This window comes from Phyllobates terribilis, unplaced genomic scaffold, assembly GCF_046119375.1.
Source record: "Phyllobates terribilis strain yellow unplaced genomic scaffold, ASM4611937v1 Scaffold_4__5_contigs__length_816908805, whole genome shotgun sequence".
Taxonomy (NCBI): Eukaryota; Metazoa; Chordata; class Amphibia; order Anura; family Dendrobatidae; genus Phyllobates; species Phyllobates terribilis.
Window position 1 is genome coordinate 156,156,803 of NW_027362764.1, and position 22,482 is coordinate 156,179,284.

General features: G+C 43.0%; 1 protein-coding gene across 5 annotated transcripts in view; it reads right to left on the reverse strand.

Annotated features, from left to right (window-relative positions):
- Nucleotides 1-22,482, reverse strand: part of AHR (aryl hydrocarbon receptor) — a 143,481-nt gene that overhangs the window by 15,987 nt on the left and 105,012 nt on the right. For all 5 annotated transcript variants that reach the window (XM_073677853.1, XM_073677852.1, XM_073677850.1 and 2 more), the window contains exons 6-10: nucleotides 21,793-21,923; nucleotides 19,234-19,436; nucleotides 18,885-18,994; nucleotides 17,291-17,432; nucleotides 13,296-14,526 (exon numbers count right to left, since the gene is read on the reverse strand). In XM_073677853.1, the coding sequence (XP_073533954.1) occupies nucleotides 13,296-14,526; nucleotides 17,291-17,432; nucleotides 18,885-18,994; nucleotides 19,234-19,436; nucleotides 21,793-21,923 (1,817 nt within the window). The remainder of the gene's footprint in view (nucleotides 1-13,295; nucleotides 14,527-17,290; nucleotides 17,433-18,884; nucleotides 18,995-19,233; nucleotides 19,437-21,792; nucleotides 21,924-22,482) is intronic.

Here is a 22,482-nt window from a genome sequence, read left to right on the forward strand (position 1 = left end):
TTCACTAAGTACCCTATAATTATTATGCAATTTTGCTTTACATTTATATATAATTATGGTAGGGTATGAGATATATTTTTGTCTTGCTTCTTTTTTGCTGGGGGCTGATATTAGTAGCCTGGGAAGCTCCGTGGGTATTACCCCCTTCCCAGACTTCAAACATCTGCCCCAGCCGTCTGCTTAACCTCCGCTAGAGACTATAATGATGGTGGATCCCACGCCAATTTTCTTTTTAAAAAATCCTTTATTTTAACACTAAATGACAATTGAGGGGTTAATAAAGATGCAGTCCCTAAATTATTATTAATTTTGTAATTAATTTTTCCCAAAAATGTTGACGTGGGCTTCGCCATATTTTTGTGTCCAGCCAGGTACAGCAGGCAGGAACGGGCTGCCCCCAACCACCAGCTGCCTATTTGTACCTGGCCGGACACAACAATATAGGGAAGCCCTTTTTTTTTTAATTATTTCATGAAATAATTTTAAAAAAAAAGACGTGGGGCTTCGCCCTATTTTTGTGTCCAGCCAGGTACAACTAGGCAGCTGGGGGCTGGAATCTGCAGCGCAGGGAGGCCCAAGCTTTCTGGCCCCCCCCCCGCTGCAAATTGCAGTCCGCAGCCACCCCGGAAAATGGCGCGTTCATAGAAGCGCCATCTTCTGGCGCTGTACCCAACTCATCCAGGGCCCTGGTGCGGTGGCTCACTGGGTAATAAAGGGGTTAGGGCCAGCTTGGCATTATCAGCTGGCCCTAAGCCCGAAATTCATGGGGTCACGCCAATATTAGACATGACCACCATGAATTTCTAGTAAAGTAATTAAAAAAAACACAAACACCCAGAATAAAGTCCTTTAATTGAAATAAAGACACAATTTTTTAATGTTCTAAATTAAACCATACTTACCATCACGCCCATTCCAGCTGAAGCCAACGATCTCCTGTAATAAAAGTAAAATAATAAAGCAACCTCATCCTTACCTTTCCATGGTTCCCAGGACCGGTCCAGCTCTGCTACATTCACATGACAGGCTGCACCGCAGCAGAACGCTGCCGTTCAGCTTGCCATGCGGCAGACACTGAGAAGCGTAGGCATGCTTGTGCTCCTCAGTGTCTGACTGTGACGGCATCCAGATGAGCCGAGATCATGTCCAATGAACTCGGCTCACCTCATGCACGTCACTGACAGCGTGGGAAAATTCTCCTGCTCCCCGCATGCGCAGTAGAAGTTTCCCACGCTGTCAGTGACGGACGTCCAGGAGGTGAGCTGAGTTCATTGTCGGCTCATCTGGATGCCGTCACAGCGAGACACTGAGGAGCGCAAGCATGCCTGCTCTTCTCAGTGTGTGCGGGATGACAGGCTGGATGGCGGCGTTCTGCTGCGGTCCAGCCTGTCATCTCGATGTAGCAGAGCTGAAGCTGTCCTGGGAACCATGGAAAGGTAAGGATGAGGTTGCTTTATTATTTTACTTTTATTGCAGGAGATCGTTGGCTTCAGCTGGAATGGGCGTGATGGTAAGTATGGTTTAATTTAGAACAATAAAGAATTGTGTGTTTATTTCAATTAAAGGACTTTATTCTTGGTGTTTGTGTTTTTTTTAACTTTTACTATGGGGTTAGTAATGGGGGTGTCTTATAGACGCCTCTCCATTACTAACCTGGGCTTGATGTCAGCTGGCATTATAAGCTGACATCAACCCCAGCCCTATTACCCCCTGCCACCGCACCAGGGCAGTGGGAAGAGCGAGGCTAAGTGCCAGAATTGGCGCATCCTATGGATGCGCCATTTCTGGGGCAGCTGACGGCTGGTGTTTCTAGCCTGGGAGGGGGCCAATATTCATGGCTCCCTTCCTGGGCTATTAATATCAGCCCCCAGCTGTCTGCCTAGCCTTTGCTAGCTATTAAATTAGGGGGGACCCCACGTCATTTTTTTTGGGGGGTCCCCCATTTTAATAGCTAGTAAAGGCTATGTATTCAGCTGGGGGCTGATATTAGTAGCCTGGGAAGCTCCGTGGGTATTACCCCCTTCCCAGGCTTCAAACATCTGCCCCAGCCGTCTGCTTAACCTCCGCTAGAGCCTAAAATTACGGGGAACCCCACGCCAATTTTTTTTTAAATAAATCCGTTATTTTAACACTAGATGACAAGTACAGTAACCAGCACTGTCACTGTACTTCATATATATGTGACTGACATGTTTCTATCTATCTAATCTATGTGTGATGCTCTATCTTTCTGTTATAAATTGTCGGGTACAGATGCTGAATTGCCGGCCGGCTTTTTTAAAGAGATGGTGCATGAAAACACTAATATTTGTTTTAATAAATCCTTTACACTAAATGACAAGTACAGTAAGCAACACTGTCACTGTACTTCATATATATGTGACTGACATGTTTCTATCTATCTAATCTATGTGTGAAGCTCTATTCTTTCTATTCTAAATTGTCGGGTGCCGGCTTATGCCGCTGCTGAATTGCCGGCTTTTCATATATGGTCACAGAAGCGATGCGAACTTCCCAGCTCCGGACACAGCGCAGCGCTTCTGTGACAAGTGAAAGCTGTCGGCACAGAAGCCCTGCGCTGTGTCCGGAGCTGGGAATACGCAGCGATGTGTCCGTTTCAGCACAGAAGCGCTGACTGTCTGGACCTACCGCCGCCGTATTTTAACTCCCTCCACCTTATATTAACTCCGACATGGCAGGGATACGGCCACGGCAGCTTATTAACACCCCCAGAGTATCCCCGCATGTCAATTTCTGAAAGTTCAAAAGCATTACCGGCGTATAAGACGACCCCAGACTAGACAGAAGATTTTTCAGTCTTCAAAAGTCGTCTTATACGCCGGAATATACGGTACTTAACAAAAAAGTGTGAAACAACTGAAAATATGTCTTCTATTCTAGATTCTTCAAAGTAGCCACCGTTTGCTTTGATGACTGCTTTGCACACTCTTGGCATTCTCTTGATGAGCTTTAAGAGGTAGTCACCAGAAATGGTCTTCCAACAATCTTGAAGGAGTTCCCAGAGATGCTTAGCACTTCTTGGCCCTTTTGCCTTCACTCTGCGGTCCAGCTCACCCCAAACCATCTCGATTGGGTTTAGGTCTGGTGACTGTGGAGGCCAGGTCATCTGGAGTAGCACCCCATCACTCTCCTTCTTGGTCAAATAGCCCTCACACAGCCTGGAGGTGTGTATGGGGTTATTGTCCTGTTGAAAAATAAATGATGGTCCAACAAAACGCAAACAGGATGGAATAGCATGCCGCTACAAGATGCTGTGGTAGCCATGCTGGTTCAGTATGCCTTCAATTTTGAATAAATCCCCAACAGTGTCACCAGCAAAGCACCGCCACACCACCACACCTCCTCCTCCATGCTTCACGGTGGGAACCAGGCATGTAGAGTCCATCCGTTCACCTTTTCTGCGTCGCACAAAGACACGGTGGTTGGAACCAAAGATCTCAAATTTGGACTCATCAGACCAAAGCACAGATTTCCACTGGTCTAATGTCCATTATTTGTGTTCTTTAGCCCAAACAAGTCTCTTCTGCTTGTTGTCTGTCCTTAGCAGTGGTTTCCTAGCAGCTATTTTACCATGAATGCCTGCTGCACAAAGTCTCCTCTTAACAGTTGTTGTAGAGATGTGTCTGCTGCTAGAACTCTGTGTGACATTGACCTGGTCTTTAATCAGAGCTGCTGTTAACCTGAGATTTCTGAGGCTGGTGACTCGGATAAACTTATCCTCAGAAGCAGAGGTGACTCTTGGTCTTCCTTTCCTGGGGCGGTCCTCATTTGAGCCAGTTTCTTTGTAGTGCTTGATGGTTTTTGCAACTGCACTTGGGGACACTTTCAAAGTTTTCCCAATTTTTCGCACTGACTGACCTTCATTTCTTAAAGTAATGATGGCCACTTGTTTTTCTTTACTTAGCCGCTTTTTTCTTACCATAATACAAATTCTAACAGTCTATTCAGTAGGACAATCAGCTGTGTATCCACCAGACTTCTGCACAACACAACTGATGGTCCCAATCCCATTTATAAGGCAAGAAATCCCACTTATTAAACCTGACAGGGCACACCTGTGAAGTGAAAACCATTTCCGGTGACTACCTCTTGAAGCTCATCAAGAGAATGCCAAGAGTGAGCAAAGCAGTCATCAAAGCAAAAGGTGGCTACTTTGAAGGACCTAGAATATAAGACATATTTTCAGTTGTTTCACACTTTTTTGTTAAGTATATAATTCCACATGTGTTAATTCATAGCTTTGATGCCTTCAGTGTGAATGTACAATTTTCATAGTCATGAAAATACAGAAAAATCTTTAAATGAGAAGATGTGTCCAAACTTTTGGTCTGTACTGTATTTTATTACACTTTTTCACTAAGTCCCAAATCTAATTTTCACTTTGATCGCTGGTCTCATACACTGCAGTACTCCTGTACTGCAGTGTATGAAACCTGTCAGTGAGTCACTGACTCGGCCTGTGAGACCCAGCTTATTGCTGGATCTCACAGGCCACCCACCGTACCCTGGGATCATCACACGATCTCAGGGTACCATGGTAACCATCGGGATCCGCGATTCTCATCGCGGGGGTCCCATGATTACTAAGGGGGTCTTGCGACCCCCATATAACCACTTAAATAGCGCTGTCAAGATTGACAGCAGTATTTAAGGGGTTAATCAGCCCTGATCGCCATCGAAACTGGCCAGGGTCAATACTGCAGGGTGTCAGCTGTCATAGACAGCTGACACCCGTGGGAATCGCCGGCGGTGCTATTCACTTATTCCTCAGGGCCGTGAAACAGTGGCGCTGAGGCATAAGTACCCTTAACTGCTGCCATAAAAATGCGTTACGACGGTCGTTAACCTGCCTGAATTTACCAGTATCGGAACTGGCTCCTATTGCAACAACTTAACCTCTTGAATGTTGCAGTCAATAGAACAAATATTTACTAAAACAGAAATCTCAGAACCTGACTGGTCCCCCTTAAAGGGACCATGACAGCACAGAATGACTGTTCAAACTAAGTCCCGTCGCTTGGTGCTTACCGGCAGGACCAATCATTTACATACACCTTCCCACCTGTTTTCCCTCAATCTACACCACCCCCTCTTCTGTGATTGACAGCTCTGATTTCATAGAGCCAGAGAAGGGTGGAGATAGATGGAAACCAAGCAAGTAGGAGGGTGTAGTTAAAGGAAGCACAAGAGCATGCACTTGGTCTGAACAGTCATTCCGTGCTGACAGTCCCTTTAACAGTGTGCCTAGTTTTAAAGGTTGCCTGTCAGCACAAAATAACTGATGAAATTAAGCACAGGCACTTGGGGTACCCTTGGCATGGCACAGCAGTTCATTGTACCTTCACACATACTTGTTCAGCATCAAATCTCCACTTACACTTACTTGATTGACAGCTCTGTCTTTACAGGAGACAGAGGCACAGAGAGATGGAAAACAAGTAGATGGGAAGATGTACTGAGCTTGAAAACACCTAGGATGTGCCAAATTACTATTTTTTTGATCCCACCACAGCCATTTAGACTTTTTTTTTTTTTTTTTTTGGAGTTTTCATCCCAGTAACTTTATTTTAGGTTATTTTATTTTTGAGGAACAAAAGAAAAAAACAGATACAAGTGTCAGGATCTTGTACATGTGTTTCCAAATCCCACAACCAGGCTCTGTATAGCAGACACAGAGAGCAAATCTTCGGGAATGTCTGGATGTAACATTTCCACTGACCTAATGGTGTGTGGAAAGCCAAAGACGACTTCAATAGTAAAAGACTGCTAATAAGGCACGTCGCCCCAAAGCTTTTACTCACAAAATTCCAATAAAGACAGTAACAGCAATGTCCAGCACTTACCATAATCGTGAAGCCGATCAGGCGAAACTCGAATTGGGCAAGTGTGCAACCCACACACTGGTTGGACTGAGCTCTGGACACTGCAATTTACTGTCTTTCTTCATTGGAATTTTGTGAGTATAAGCATTTTTTTCCCCCACCCATTACTTCCTATGGATGAAAAAACGCTGCAAGAAGTGACATCCTCTATTTTCCAAAAAACCAAGCAAGGCATAAAATACGTAACAAAAAAAAAACCATGATGTGTGAACAGAGAATTCTGGTTTCTCATAGACTTTGCTGTTACTGCAAAAGGCAGCTGAAAATTTGCATAAAAAGCTGCAGCAAAAAACGCCGAAAAAAACATGATGTGTGAACATAGCCTAATAGCACTACCAAGATGTGGACTGAAGACTAAGTAGCAGCTCTATGGAAAAGAAGAGATGCCTGAAAGTGTATGACCCAGTAGACTTCTACCACACGGGGGAAGTGAGCTCAACCTTCCACATTGACAGATTGAAACCAGTGAACAATGGTAGCCCTAGTGTCAGTCCAACCTCTGCAAGAGCATACTGGGATGACCAACAAGGCATCAGGATGTCCAAATGGTGCTTTGAGGGTGTAGTGAGAATTTCATGTCAATAGCACATTTAGAAATATATTTACTTAGAAAATTGGCGATGTGTTCAACACTTATTTCATCCACTGTAGAGCTGAACAGGTCAGACATTAAATTGTGTAAGAACTTCTCAGGGAGATGAATGGCGAAGTGTCAAAAGGAAGGAAACCAATATCTTCACTAAGATGGAAGGTGGAGAACAAGCTAAGAAGGGTGCTGAACCGAAGACCACACTGTCCTGGAGAAGGTGAGAAACAGGTAAGAGCAATACTCGGGAGCTTCGCCTGATGGAAGGAACAGCTAAGTGGAAAAAAATCATCCTGACGGAAAGCCAAAATGGAGAGATCTCTTATTGGAACGAGAGGACTTAAGGGTGTCCAAGACCAGAGTGAGGTCCCCCAAATCCAGGGGGAGTCAATACGATGGCCCAGAGTTTTCCGTGCCCAGGCGGACAGTCCTGACCCATGGCCTACAAGTCAGGTTTCGCTGGATAAGGATATCCAATGTATGAACATGGACCTTGGTGGCCAAACCTGGGTCAAGACAGGCATGCAAAAATTAAAATGAAAAATGTCACTGCTGATATTTTTTTAATGGTTGAAAACCTGCTTTCTAAATGAAATGGTAGAGACGCGACATCTAAGGACCTTGTTTCCTAATCTAACCAAGGCCAAGACAGATCTGAGACCTATGTCTGCCTCCAACATGAAACTATGCTAAACTGAATAGTTGATTGTCAACCTTCAGGTGGCAGCATGTAACCCATGGTTCTTGTGGCCCCCAATAAATTATCTAAGAAAAAAAGTTTTCAGCAATTTCTTTTTAAGGGTATGGTCACACAATGGTTTTTGAAGGTTGATTTGGAAAGGGTCTTCTCTAAAATCTACCTCAAAAAACGTTAACAAAATGCTCAAAAGAATGAACAAATGCATTTCTATGTAAAAACTTGTTTGTATGTTCAGGCTTCTGAGCGTGTCTTCAGGTTTCCAAAGATGCCAAGCAGTTAAAGCGGTTGTCCAGGACATTAACATTGGCCTTAGAATAGGTCATCAATGTCTGATCAGTGGGGGTGTGACATTCGGCACCCCCGCCAATTAGCTGTTCATGAAGTCATCGGTGGCCAGAACTGCTCAGTTACGGAGCTGCATAGCTCTGTGGACTGTATAGTGGCCGAGACCAGGCACTACACATCCACCACCTATTCCAATCAATAGGGGGTGAATGTGCAGTACCCAGCTGAGGTCACTATTCCGTCGACTTCTCCGTAACTGAGCATTTTCGGCCACCGCCGACACCGGGACCTGTTGATCGGCAGAAGTGCCGGGATAGGTCATCATTGTTAAAGTCCCGGACAACCCCTTTAAAAAAAAGTGACCTGACCATTCTTTATGTGTCTTCCACTCTGAAAACCCTCTACATTTTACAATACAAGTCAATAAGTATTAAAGGACGCTGGGGCGTTTTGTTTCAAACATCTTAACGGTTTCTATATTGTTGAATGCCATTAAACATCACATAAAACTACTAAATACACGACTAAAAATGTTTAAAGCAAAAACATCCACAAAAGTCTTAGGCTATGTGCCCACGATGCAGAAATGCTGCATATTTTTTACGCTTCTCCCTGGCAGGAAAAACGCATGCGGATTTTACATGCGTTTTTCCCGCCAGGTTGAAGCGTTTGTCAAGCGGTTTTGCATGCATTTCTGCATGCGGGTTATCAAGCACTTTTCCAAGCGATTTTAGCATCACTTGGAAAAGTGCTTGACAATTGTTCACACTATATAAATCCATGCAGCCGGCATGTATTTATATATTGTGACCAAGTTAGTAAAAAAAAAAAAAAAAAAAAAAAAAAGAATGGTAAAAAAAATAAAAAATAAAGCTTATACTCACCTTCCAGTGTCCTCCTCCCAGTGTTATCTCCACTGCGTCCGGTCTCTTGCATTGCTCGCGCTGTTGAGAAGGACCTGCGGTGACGTCATTCAGTCATGTGTCAGGCCACATGACTCAATGACGTCATGGCAGGTCCTTCACAACAGCGCGAGCAATGCAAGAGACCGGATGGAGCAGACAAAACACTGGGAGAACATCGGAAGGGAAGTATAATCTTTATTTTTTATTTTAAATTCTTTTTTTTACAGTTTCTATGGTACCCAGGTCTGGATGAGAGTCTTCTCTCCTCCAGACCTGGGTACCATCCGTACATTGAAGCGTGTGATACCCGCTTGTGCACATGTAGTGATGCGGATGTCACGCGGTCCAATGCAAGTCAATGGCGGCGATTACGCTGCGTGTCCGCAAAATTAATGGACACGCTGCAGATTTTTGAGCGCAACATAAATGCTGCGGAAAAATCCGCAGCATGGGCATTGACATTGCGGCTTGTTATTGGGGACCATGGGGGGCGGATTACCAAGCGTTTACGCTGTGGAAATTCCGCAGCATAAACGCTTGGAAAATGCTTCGTGGGCACGCAGCCTTACACTTGAAAAACTGATGTTTTTGGTCTCCTGAAAAAGCTTTTGTGAGCACATATGATAACCCTTATCAACTTTGTTTCAGACTGAGGGTTTGTGCAGACATGGAGTATTTGATTGCAGAAATTTCTGCAATGTTTCTGCATCTCTAGGAATTAGTTGGCAGCAAAAATGCAACGGAAACTATGCGCGGTTCTGGTGCATTTTTGACTGATGAGTGAAGTCAATGCTGAAAAACGCTGGGCAAAAACGCACGGAGAATTGACATGCTGCAGATTATTTTCTGCACCAAATCTGCAAGTCACAAATACTCAAAAACACCATTGGTTTTACCATATAGCGTACTGGAAAATGGTAAAAAAAAATTGCAAAAAAGTACATTTCCACAATTTTTTTTTAATATGTTCACTACATAGCAAAACGGTCCTGATAATGATTCTACAGGTCATTTTGATTTTGCAGATACCAAGCATGTGTAGGTTCTTTTTTATTTAAGTGGTGAAAAAAAATCCAAAGTTTGATTTTTTTTCTCTCGTTATGAAGTTTACCGATTGGATTAATTCTTTTAAGATTTTAATAGATTGGGTGATTCTGAAAGCAGCGATACAAAATGTGTATTTTTTTTTATTATTGTTTTATTTTGAATGGGGCAAAAGGAAGGTGATTTGAAATATTTTTTTTTTCACTTGCTTCAATAGTCCCCTTAGGAGACTTAAGCTGCAATCTTCCGATCACTTGTGTTACACATAGCAGGGCTTTAACGGCAACTAACATGTTAACAGCCATGGGTGTATCACGATTCCACCCATGGCTGTTAGAGGCACATGACAGCTGATCAGATCAGCTATCATTTGCCTGAAAAGGTGCGGACTCATGGCCAGAGTCCGCATCAAAGGGGGAGACATGACTTATGACGTATATGTGTCATGAAGGGGTTAAAAAGTAACAGTCATTTTAATTTTCATTTCATAAATCTATAGTACACATGAAAATAAGCAACTTTATAATAAATCTCATCAGAGAAATCGGCTTCTTTCTCTGCCAGAATTGATCAGTCAGTAATCACAAAATTTTCAATTCTAAAGGTAAAATCTGTATTCAGTGAAGGCACTTTCCCATTACTGAGATAGGAGATGGCAGCTGATACTGGTAAGATACTATCTAGATAGGAAGGGGGAGGAGGAGGGAGGAGCTCTGCCTCTAGCTCTTTCCGCCTCCAATCTACATAGAAGTGTATCCGTAGCAGCTGCCATCTCCTATCTCAGTAATGGGAAAGTCTTCACTGACTACAGATTTTACTTCAGAATTGAGAATTTTGGCAATGACTGATCAATTCTGGCAGCGAAACAAGCATATTTCTCTGATATATCTTATCACAAAGTTGCTTATTTCCAGGTGTACTGTTGATTTATGAAATAAAAGATTAAATGTTGGTTATTCTTTAACTACTTCCCCTGTCCTTCAACATGTTCTCATGTTCTCTGAACGGGAACTATTCCAGCAGTTGCACCCCATTGATGAGAATACCTCGGTATATGCCCTCATCCCTGATGTTGTCTCTCCTGTTTGCAGGAGATACAAGCAGTGAAGCATTCATAACACTCCTGACCATAATCTGTGCACAACATGTCATACCAAAGAAACATCTGCTGAGCTTCTAGCCAAAAACATCATCATTCAGATGTCAGGAAGATGTGATCAGGAGATTTGTCATTATACACCCATATTTACTTCCTATTTAGATAGTTACGTGGGCAAAGTTACAATGTAGAGTTAAAGAGGTTATCCAGATTGTAAAATAGATCTATAAATATATGTAAGATTGTAAAATATACAACTTACTGAAATGCGTCTATTATCAAAGGCACCAAGATCTCTAGATATCAGCTATGGGTCCCGCCAGCTCCATTTCCATCTTGTGTTAAACACACAAGAGCATTACCCGTGTTGGCGTACGACCGCAGCAGTGGATGGAGGGGACGGGACGACTATTTCTTTCAACTGTTATGCCAACGACCCTTCTTTGCCTATTTACTGGCCATCACAGAAAAGGAAACTGGCTTAGTTACATAAAAGGAATTAATCATCAGAAAATGAACTATTGTTTAAAACAGGTTTTTGAATTAAAAATGCTATATTTTTTTTTTAATTTCTCCCAATTTTTTTTTCCCTTTTCAGGAAATTGACATGTGCATTAGCAGCAGTGAATAGACACTGACCCTGTCTTTTATAATTAAGCATCTAATGAGTGTGTGCAAAAGCCGCAGTGCAGTGAGGAGGGGCAAGGTCAGCAAAATTAATAATTTTGTTTTTCAATACAGATCGTTATATAGAGGGTAAAAAAAAAAAAAATTGCCAAAAATTAAAAAAAAATGCATGCTAACACAAAAATCAGATTTAAACAATAGGTAATTTTTCTGAGGACAAGCCAGTGAGCCAGTCCCCTAACCCCCCCGTAACACTGGTCAAACACATATAAGGGAAATGATCTCCTCTATGACATACATAATGGAAGTGGAGCTCCCGAGACTAGGACAGACACTAATATGTGGGGATTGGAGAACATTAATTAATGGAAGCCTATTTTACATACAAATGTAATTTATTTTTTGAATTGGATAACCCTTTTAAAGTGGTCGTTTTATCAGAAACCCTGGAATCTGACAGCCGCTGCTACTGGTCCAGTCCCCTAAATTGCTAGCTATCATTTTCTCAAATTCATGTGGTAAGATCAAGCCAGTTATTGAGGACAGGGACTGACGTGAATGATGATAATCTATGTATACAACTTAGGAACCTGTTGGTGTTTTACCTAAATAACATGAGCATAAGGGGTCTTCTACTTTGGACAGTGTTAGACTGCTTGGATTCCTAGCGATCAATCTTGGAGAATCCAAAAGGAAGTGTTTAATTAAACTACAATGCCACACTAGTTAAAGGGAATCTGTCAGTAGGATCGTCCCTTCTATGTACGGTAAGCTATATGGGCATGTAGGTCATAGGAAGTTGAATAAAATAATACTTTGATATCTACGATCCGATGTCGTATTCTAGAGAAATACACATTTTTCTTACTATGTAAATGGGCTGTTAAGATCTATGGGCCAGACATAAATCTCCCTGGGAATCTCCCTCCAGAGCTTATTTTCAATGAAAGAGGGTGTTACCAGTGTGAGACATGTAATAACAGACAGTCAGCTCTTCTGATCTACATGTCTCACACTGATAATGTACCTTTTCATTTAACTACGGAGGCAGATTCTCAGGGAGATCAGTGTCCGGCCCATAGATCTTAACAGCTCATTTACATATAAGAAAAACGTGGGTTTCTCAGGAATAAGACATCGGATTGCAGCTATCAAGGTGTCATTTTATTCAGCTTTCTATGAACTAGATGTCCATATAGAAAAGAAGAAAGGACAAAGGGGCGTAAATGGGTGAAACCTGGATGTGAAGGGGTTAAAAGAAACTGGTGGGGCTCACCTTACTAGGTTGTGCACCCCTGCACAACCTCGGACAAGACTACCTGATGAAGGAGTTTTTTTTCTGCCGAAATGCGTTGTGATTAATAAATAAAAAATTTTTTAATCCCACTTATTTGCCTCATCCTAGCTATTTGGCGTTCCTTCCAAACCGCCTTTTTTTTTCTTTTTCCTTGTTGCCTACATGTCCATATAGACGGCTTAGGAGGGTTGATCCTACTGACAAGATTCCCTTTAAATGGAGAATTACACAGGTTATATAAAAATGAACATGCTGTTCGTTTAATACATTGATGTGCCCAGCCTTTCAGAGTGAGATGCTCTTTGTAACTGCTCTCCTCTTTGGCCATTATCGCTAATCCGGACAGTCACCTATCCACTCCTAATTCTAAAAAACACAATTAACACAATAGAATTGTATGCACAGGTACACATTGTCTAGACATTTCATATACTTTATAAAGGAAACCTGTCATCATGAAAATGCCGTCCAATCTGCAGGCCCCATGTTACAAATCAGGAGGAACTGAAAAGATTGATATGTACAACTTGTGATTTAAACCTTTAATCCTGGGCTCTTTCTGGGGTTTTCGGTCCAGTGGGCAGTCCTATGAGTAACTGACAGCTTTCTTTGCATACATATATGGCTGTCAGTCACTGATAGCCCGCCCACTGGATCAAAAACCCCAGAAAGAGCAGAGGTTTAAATGATGAAAACACAGGTTGTACTGAATCTTTTCTCACTTCTCGATATATCAGTCTGCTCAGCTCCCTCTACTCTATAACATGGTGGACGGCATTTTCATGGTGCCGGGTTCCCTTTATTACATATGTAAGTATTGTGAAGTGCAAAATGTTCCACGCATCTTACTTTGTTAATCATCTGTTGCTGACCGGGCATCACAGCGTTATATTGCATTTGATTCAGACAGGATGGCTGAGGTTCCTGGAGGCACTGATACATGGAGACTGCACCAGAATAGCACGGCTGGGAAGTCATCATAACGGCCGGGGCAGTTAAGCTACACTCTTGGAGCTCAGGAGTCTGTGGGAGACAATCCAAAAACCCATCCAAGTGTGAGGATGAGGAGTACATTGACTGATCCACGTTTCCTAAATCAAAATCCATCTGTGTAAGGTTAGACGGCAGTGGCACTGCAGGCAATGGGTCCTGGTAAGGCAAATATTCCTGTTTGCAAGTATACGGAGCGCTGCTTAGTTCAGATTTATAGAACTCCGGAGCCACATTATTGAGGCTAAGTATGTATTGCTCAGCCGGAGGCTGGTCTTGGTAAGTGACGGGCACGCCACTCACAGGGTTCCAGTTTGTGAGCAAGCCATTGACCTGCATGTGCTTCATTTTGTGACACAGCTGTTGCGGCATCATTTGGTTTGGCGGTTGCTGAAGCATCTGCGTTGTATCCAAGCTATCCGGTGCGACTTTGCTGGAGTCCTGCACACAAGCCATTTGTGGAGCAGAGTTCATGAACATACAGTCTGATTTTCTGTTTAGGGACTCCTGCACATAAGTGAGAATCTCATCAGCCACATCAATATCTCCAATATCGGGATAGTCAAACTCATTTCTAAAAAACTCTTCGTCATGCTGTATCACCTCCAAATCGTCAAAGTCGACGCCTAAACTTCTCATAATGTTGTAAAGCTCGTTATTTTTAACCTCTGGTAAAACATCTGTGTGCTCTGATGACTGCGAAGCGCTTTTTAATTGGGAAAAAGCCCCTTCCTCTTGCTTCGTATTGTTATTTGCCACCCGAGCGTTTTGCCAAAAGGTGCTCAGGTCATTTCTGCCATCTTTGTAAAAGCTTTCAAAAGAAAAAGTGTTTGAAGCTGGAGGACAAATGTAGACACTTTCATCCTGCCTGAGCATGGCACCCAGGAGGGAGGCAGGATTGACAGGTGGCTCAGTGATACTTGCTTTGGCAGTGGTCCCTTTACTTGAGGAACTTTTAGGTTTATTTTGGGAGGGGACGATTAGACCTTGGAAGGGAAATGAGGACTCGTACAAAACCGCCTCACCAGTTGCAAAAATGAAAGGCAGCTGCGAGCTCCGCTTTCTTAAGTGTTCTGCTCCTTCTTCCTCTCTAACAGTAAAAACAAACAAAAGACACATTGAGAAACCAAAGTTGATTGGTAGAAAATACAAACCAAAAATGCACAAACCTGGTCATTTCTAAGGTATATGATCAGATCTGGATATATGTTGCTACTCTAAAGTATTTCATCGTAAGACATTTATGATATGATTCAATGTTCAAAAAGGCAATGAATGTAATACAGCAATAGAAACATTGTCCTTGTTCTCATGTACATGTAAAATAGCATGAAGCACAAACTGCAGACTCTTAAAAGCGTACTGGTTGTTTCTGGCAACTTTTCAGAATAAGCTGTCCTGTATGTGTACAGAAGGATTAACATATTAAAGGTGCACTCTGTAATGTTATAGTATGCAAACATGGAATATATGAAATTGGAATTGCATTGCTGCTCTAGAAAAAAAAAAGTTAAAATGGACATACCGTATTTTTCGGACTATAAGACGCACTTTTTTTCCTCCAAAATTTTGGAAGCAAGTGGGAGGTGCGTCTTATAGTCCGAATACTATATACATGGCTGTGCGTGGTGGTGGGTGTGGGGGAGCGGCAGCAGGGGATCAGCGTGGCACAGGAGGCAGCAGCCACCTGCAGCAGCCTACGCTGTGCCCGCTACTAAAGAAAATTAATATTCCCTGCTCCCCACGCCCATGGAGAGCAATGAATATTCATTTTTCTTAATAACCGTCACACTGGAGCCGCAGCGCGGCTCCTGCTGCCGCTTTGCTGTCTGTGAGCCCGCTATTAAAGCTCATGAATATTCCCTACAACCCACTCCCATGGCTATTGAACAGACTGAATGGTCACTGCTCCCCACGCACAGAGTCCCGGCGTGGGGAGCAGTGACTATTCCAGCACAGCGGCTCACACAGTAAGAGTGTCGGCAGCAGAGCGGGACATCGCTGGAGGAGAGAAGAGGCGAGTATGATTGTTTATTATTTTTTATGTAGGCAGCGTGATGGGGGCTGAGAGGGTGCCATGCATACGGGGATGGGGGCTCAAGGGGTGCCATGCATACCAGGATGAGGGCTCATAGGGTGCCATGCATACCAGAATGGGGGCTCAGAGGGTGTCATGCATACCAGGATGGGGGCTCAAGGGGTGTCATGCATACCAGGATGGGGGCTCAAGGGGTGCCATGCATACCAGGATGGGGGCTCAAGGGGTGCCATGCATACCAGGATGGGGGCTCAGAGGGTGCCATGCATACCAGGATGGGGGCTCAGAGGGTGCGATGCATACCAGGATGGGGGCTCAGAGGGTGCCATGCATACCAGGATGGGGAATAAAGGGGAGTCCTGAATACCAAGATGGGGAGTAAAGGGGTGCCATGCATACCAGGATGGGGATGAGGGCCAGGTATACCAGGATGGGATGGGGGCCACTTATACCACGAAGAAGGGGCCATACATACCAGGATGGAGGATATTAACAGAATTGGGGGACATTATCCCAATACCAGTGTCAGCAGCAGACCCCTCCCCCATAACAGGGCATCATGACCACATTTTTTGCTGAAATTTTTTTTCCTAATTTCCTCCTTTAAAACCTAGGTGCGTCTTATGGTCCGGTGCGTCTTATAGTCCGAAAAATACGGTACTTAGCGCATAAATGGGCCAATTCATGTGTACCCAATAGCCACCAACAAGGTCACCTTCTTTGCTGGGAACCTAACCTAATATGATACCTCTCCTGTGATGTGAATTACGGTTCAATGTGTCTTATAGTAAGAAAAATACAGTAGTTGTAGGCCATCAGCCAAGGAGAGGTATCTTATTAGGTTGGGTTCCTAGCAAAGAAGGTCGCCCTGTTGTTGGCTGCTGGGCAGACATGAACTGGCCAATTTATGAGCCAAGTATCTTCATTTTAACTTTTTTTTTTTCTAGAGCAGCAAAGCAATTCCAATTTCATGTTCGCATACTATAGCATTACAGAGTGCAGCTTTAATGTTAGTTACATATGGAAATGGCCCTCTTAGCTTGCACATGCTCACACCTGTCTTTCTGTTTGGAAGTGACTATCAGTCTTCGATATTTGTACATGAGGATGAACACCATTTCTGGCCATTATAAAACTTCCCTAAATCTCAGTTCTCTCAACTAGTTGCTGTAAGATATCCTAAACACAGAGATATGGATTCCTGCGCTTCTTTCTGTGTTACACACATACAAACAGCAGCAACATGAAAGACATTATATAACAGTATTGAGCTGTGTGGCTGTGAATCCAGCACTGAACTGAAATAAAACAGCAGTTCAATCTGCCGGTGTCTTTCTCTCCTTGTGAGGAGTACATCTCCTTCCCTCACCATACAAATTAATAGAAGTGTCTTATATTAGTCTGTACTGTTGATTTATGCAAAGCTGGTTGAAATTCTAGTCATCATTCAGCTGTTAATTTAGAGCCACTAGCCACTTTCAGAATTAATTAAAACAATGCCATAACCAGATGTGTACAGACACAGGAAACCCTAAAATGCAGTACCGTCCCTCAGTGCCCACATACACTACTCCACAGCCCACAGATACAGTGTGGAAACAATGGACGTGGTGGTAGCCACAAGCCATGTATATAGCCCCATGATGGCGGTTATGAGGGTAACTCCCTGGGTGTCTCCTTTTCTGCGCAAACAACGAGAAGGGTGAAGGCAAACGCAGACACAAGATTCTGATGAAACTGTTTAGTGTCTGCTTATAACTGATCGTAAGAAAGGGCACCAGACGTTAGCTTGGTGGAAATTATAATAAACACTTACGCAAGAGGTCTTTGAGTTGCGATGATATAATCCGGTCTTCCATTTTTATACACAAGTCGTGCATTCGCTTGCACCCAAGTCCATCCATGGTCTTTAGTGAGAAGTCTGAAAACAGTCATGCCGCTCTCTCCAGTCTTAATCACTGCATGAAAAAAGAATAAATGTCAATAATCAAGAACAAGGAAGCTCCACACACTGTCATACTGTCAATTATTAGCCATAATCCCGGATCATGACTCCAGAACAATGGGTCCAGAGGCGACACAACAGCGTATTATACTTACCTAGAACTGACTAATATTTTCTGTTCCGCATTATCTTCATGGACACACTCCACATCCCCACCCTGATAAAGTGCTTAGCTGTCATTATATCAACACCTGTACTTCTAGCTGCCGGCATTCGTGTATTCTCAAGCGACACTGGCTGCACTGCTTGTAACCTTAAAGGGAATCTGTCTCCATCTAAAAACAACATGATACAGGGGAAGAGACCCCGATTCCAGCGATGTATCACTTATGGAGCCGCTTGTTGCCATTTTGATAAAATCCCTGTTTTCTCTGCTGAAGATCTAGCAGTTCTCTGAATGCTGAGCCCCGTATAACCCCGCCCACACCACTGATTGGCTGCTTTCTACCTATGTACAGTGTATACAAAAAGCTGCCAATTAGTGGTGGGGCAGAGTTACTCAGAGCTCAGGAATAAGGAGGACTACATGGCAGGAGGTTTACTAGTCCTCTAATGATTAAATCACTGTTTTATCAGCAAGAGGTTATCAAAACTACAACTAGCAGTCCAGCAAGTGACACATTGCTGGAATCAGGATCTCTGTCTCTACATTATGATGCTCTCAGGTACGGTGGGAAAACCCTGTTGACAGATTCCCCTTAACACCCATAATATTGTTCGGAGGGGATTCTGTTAAGAACAAAAAAATAGAATTCTTGACCAGGACAGAGCATGACCAGCACCAACAACCCAAGACGGATCCCACTTATAATGAAATCTGTCACTTTACTGGAAAAAAAAACAAAAAAAAACCCACAAATAGGAGGCTCCATTACAGATTCCATGCTGGAGCGCTGCACTAATAGAGTTTCCAATGCATACGTGAAACTGAGCCAAAATGAGAAATTATAAAATATCTGTGGTGTCTTTACGAAAAGGACGTAAAGACTATTGGGGTGATTCATTAAGAGGAGTCTAGTATATGCTTGCTGGAGCACACGAATCTCATTCATTAACCAGTATGCGCGCTTAATGAATCAGACGCCTCTCATATCCGGCGTGCATTTTCGGAGAAAGTTTTGTGGCGTAACTTATGATAAATCAGATGGGCAGGCGTAATCACGCCCCATCCTGCCCATGCTACACCCATAATGGCATAGCTAGCCAGCACTGCTTCAAAAATATTGCGACTTATTAATATGTTTACACCAGATTTCTGCCATAAGCACCATAATGAATCTCCCCCTATGTATCTGTATAGTCTTGATCACTATATGAAACAATGGACAGCATACATGAAAGATTGCATCGCCGTTTAATCTGAATCTATAACATAATAAAAGGCTTTAAGTTTGGCAGCACTCACTTCGGACATGATTTTCTGCACAGTACAGCATATCTGCAGCGTGGATAAACTGATAGCCAGTTCCTCTGATACACAGCTCCGCCTCGGTATAGCCCAGTACCAAGCTTCCTCTGTGGACAAACAAAGAAGTCCAAAAGATTAATTATAACACAACCTAAGACAAGACTAAGAACATAGCATTGTGGTCGATATTCTTGTTACAAATAAGCAGGGAAAAAAATCCTGTGTCCAATCTTAAAATATGTTCCAGAAGGTAAATGTAATAAAATACAACTATTATCCAAAAACAATATTGAATAAAAGCCAAAAATGAAAAACTTCTATGCAGGAGAATGCATCTGGATCTTACTTTGCGTCACATCCTATCGGCGTGAAGTCCAGCTTGTGTTTCGTTCTGAAGATTAGGTTTTTGGTTCGGATCTCCAAGATGGAGGGAGACTGCAATGGAGTAGCCAAAGCAAAAAGTGCAAGCTGAGGGGGTATTACGGATCCATCTTTTCCTTTCTTATTCTGTCCATGAAGATACTTTAGACGTCCTTGAAAATTCATAGCCTGGAGAGTAACATATGAACATGTATGAAAAGAAGTCTGGAAGGTTTATTCATTCTACTTAAGACATGAATAAGTCACAAGTAATAAGATTGTGACATTATACAAGCATTCACAGATGTATAATAATGTGAAATCCATATGCAGAGTAAATACTTGTCTCAGCAACTTCAAGGCAATGAACACTACATGATTCCACCCAAACTCCAAATACGTCCCAGGAGCTTAAATAGAAACTGGTCATCCATGTTAGCCATAAACTTAAAGGAGTTGTCTGGTCGCCACACATTGGTGAGATATCCATGGGATAGTTCATCAATATCAGATTAGTGGGAGTCCGACACCTGGCGTCTTCTTCAATTAGCTCCTGTAAGTTAAGAACAGGAGCTGTTCTGCAGTGCGCAGTAGCGGCCACTACACATTGAATAAAGCTGTACAGCGCCATTCAAAGTGTTTACATCCCGCTGCCACCGGCACTTATAGCAACTGATCAGATGGGTTGCCAGGTGTCGGCCCCCCACCAATATGATAGTGACGACCTAACCTAGGGTTCATCATCATCATCCTCAATATGCCGTGAGCGGACAACCTCTTTAATAGTTGGCAGATGAAACTGTGCCTGTGGCCAGATACACACAGACCAGAAGTTATATCAGTAGTCAAAGTCTGGCAAAACTGTTTCATCGACTAACTGAGTTATTAATTAGTATTTAGCAGTTTTGTTATAGAGACAACTATTGCATAAATAAGTGTAATCATACTGGTTGCAACTTTTAAAGGGATTCTGACAGCGGATACATTCTGCCTGATCCACGGGCAGCATGTCAGACTGTGGGCGAATGATTTGAGGCACATGAGTTTAACTCTGAGATGCTGCGGCGTTTTAGAGAAAAATATAGTTTAAGAACTGCCGGGACCCGAAATGCACAAGAGATTAGTGTGACTAATGTGTGACAGGCGGGTTCCCAGGGGCTTCTCCTCACCCACTGCCCTAGAGTTACAGGTTTCTCCCTATAATAAATGCAATTAAAAAAAAAAAAATTCTCAGTCTAAGGCATAACCACTACTGAAAGAAGGGTCCATGGGCACTGGGCTCCAGCACCAATGGGAAAATGTTAAAACATAACTAACTTGTATTGAGCCAAGGCCGTGCCCGGACTAGTGATGCGGCCAGCCGGTGGGCGTGTCGGATTAGAGGGAGTATGTATACCTTATACATACCCTCCGGGGTCCTGGGTCAGAAACCAGCAAATCCCCACAGCGCACAATAAAATAAAAAACCCTATACTCCCCTCCCGTGCTGGCGCAGTTCCCACAGTGTGAGCACACATGGTCCGGGGCTCTCATGTTGTGACACGTTAACCCAGCGCCCAATCAGCGCTGCCGTCACTGTTCCAGCCTACGCACGGATTGAACATTAAGAGGAAGTCAGATCAGCCGCAGACCGGACTTCCTCTTCATGTTCAATCTGTACGTAGGTGGGGACAGTGACAGCAGGGCTGATTGGGCGCCGGGGTCACATGTCACAACAGCAGCATGGGTACCCCGTGGAGAGTGGGCGCATGACACCGCGGGAACGGCGCCAGCACGGGAGGCGAGTAGTTTTTTTTATTTTATCGGGGCCAAACATTTATTTCAAGAAGGGGTTATCCTAGTAGTGGACAACACCTTTAAGGAGCTATAAGCTTAAGTGTTTCAGGTAAGCTTATGGAGGTGCTGGAGCCCAGTCCTCAAGGACCCTTCTTCCATTTCTGACCTGGATACCAGCCTGGTATGTTCCTACACTCCCTGCACCACACCCTGACCTAACAAGGTCTACCAGGGTCCCTGTGTGAATACAAGTGGTTTTCACACTGAATTGCTCTCTTTAGAAGGAGAGTTGATTACCTTTTTTTCCTTCCTGTAACCACTAATGAACAGGTGTTTCTATCAACCTGTAATCTTACCTGAGATTCAAAGAACATTTAGGTTATTTGCAATAAGTTTTGTAATCAGGAATTTCAAAGAACTGGATTGTTTTACTGGCAACTCTGGAGGTCCTCAGTGTGTGACCTGTCCCTCGTAATGGACGCACTCCAGGACTTTTTTTTTATTTTTATTTTTTTACTATGGGTACATATGACAAGACGGATGCTGCCGCTTCTTATTTTTGACAAATTTAGTTTTTTGAAAGAATGATTTACGGAGGGTGAAGAAAAGGAAGTATTACTGATAAGTTCGACCTGTTAAAATAATGTTTCACAGGTCTCAGATTGGACAAGCATACAAAACAAATGTGGAAACAATATTTTAGGAATTTCAGCTTATAATATTTATATTTTGAACACTGGTTTGTCTGGTTGGGGCGTGCATTACATACCAAAAATCCAGAGGAGTTATCCAACAGACACCTCAATCTGCAGACAAAATTTCTTTCCATAAAAGATGAATTCTCAGGTGGAAGTTGTTCAGGGTTGTAGCAGGACGTTATCATTGCAAATTCATTGCCATCTGTAGAAAAAAGGATCACAATTCAACACATAGGTAAACCATCAAAACCACGGGGTGGCCACACGCAGCATAGACACACCTTGTGTCAAAATATCATAAAATCTTTTCTTTTTTTTTCATTTTTAAAAGCTGGTAATCTTGCGGCACACATCCCAGAGTATATAGGGTCACATCTGTATACGTGCTAGCAACAAATTTAATACTGCAAAGAGTATCTAAAGGTGTTAGCATAATTAAACTATATTTTTAGTGCCAACCTCAGCTGTATCCTGTACATAAATGTGTCTTACAAGTGGTTTTGTTCGGGTTAGACAAGCGCTTCCTACACTTATGTGGATGGCCTCACTGGGGAGGTGTCCCGAGACATTGGTGATGTGAATCTGCGGTGGCAGTTTTCAGGAGAATACATTTTAACATAACATAATAAAATATAATTGATCCTGGACAGCAGGCCTTTCTTCACAGAAATCTCTTATTTAGCTACATAATGGACTTCTTTTTTGTTATTTTTATGTAAAGATGAAGAGAAACCTTTAATGTTGTGGATGGTGGGACCCTA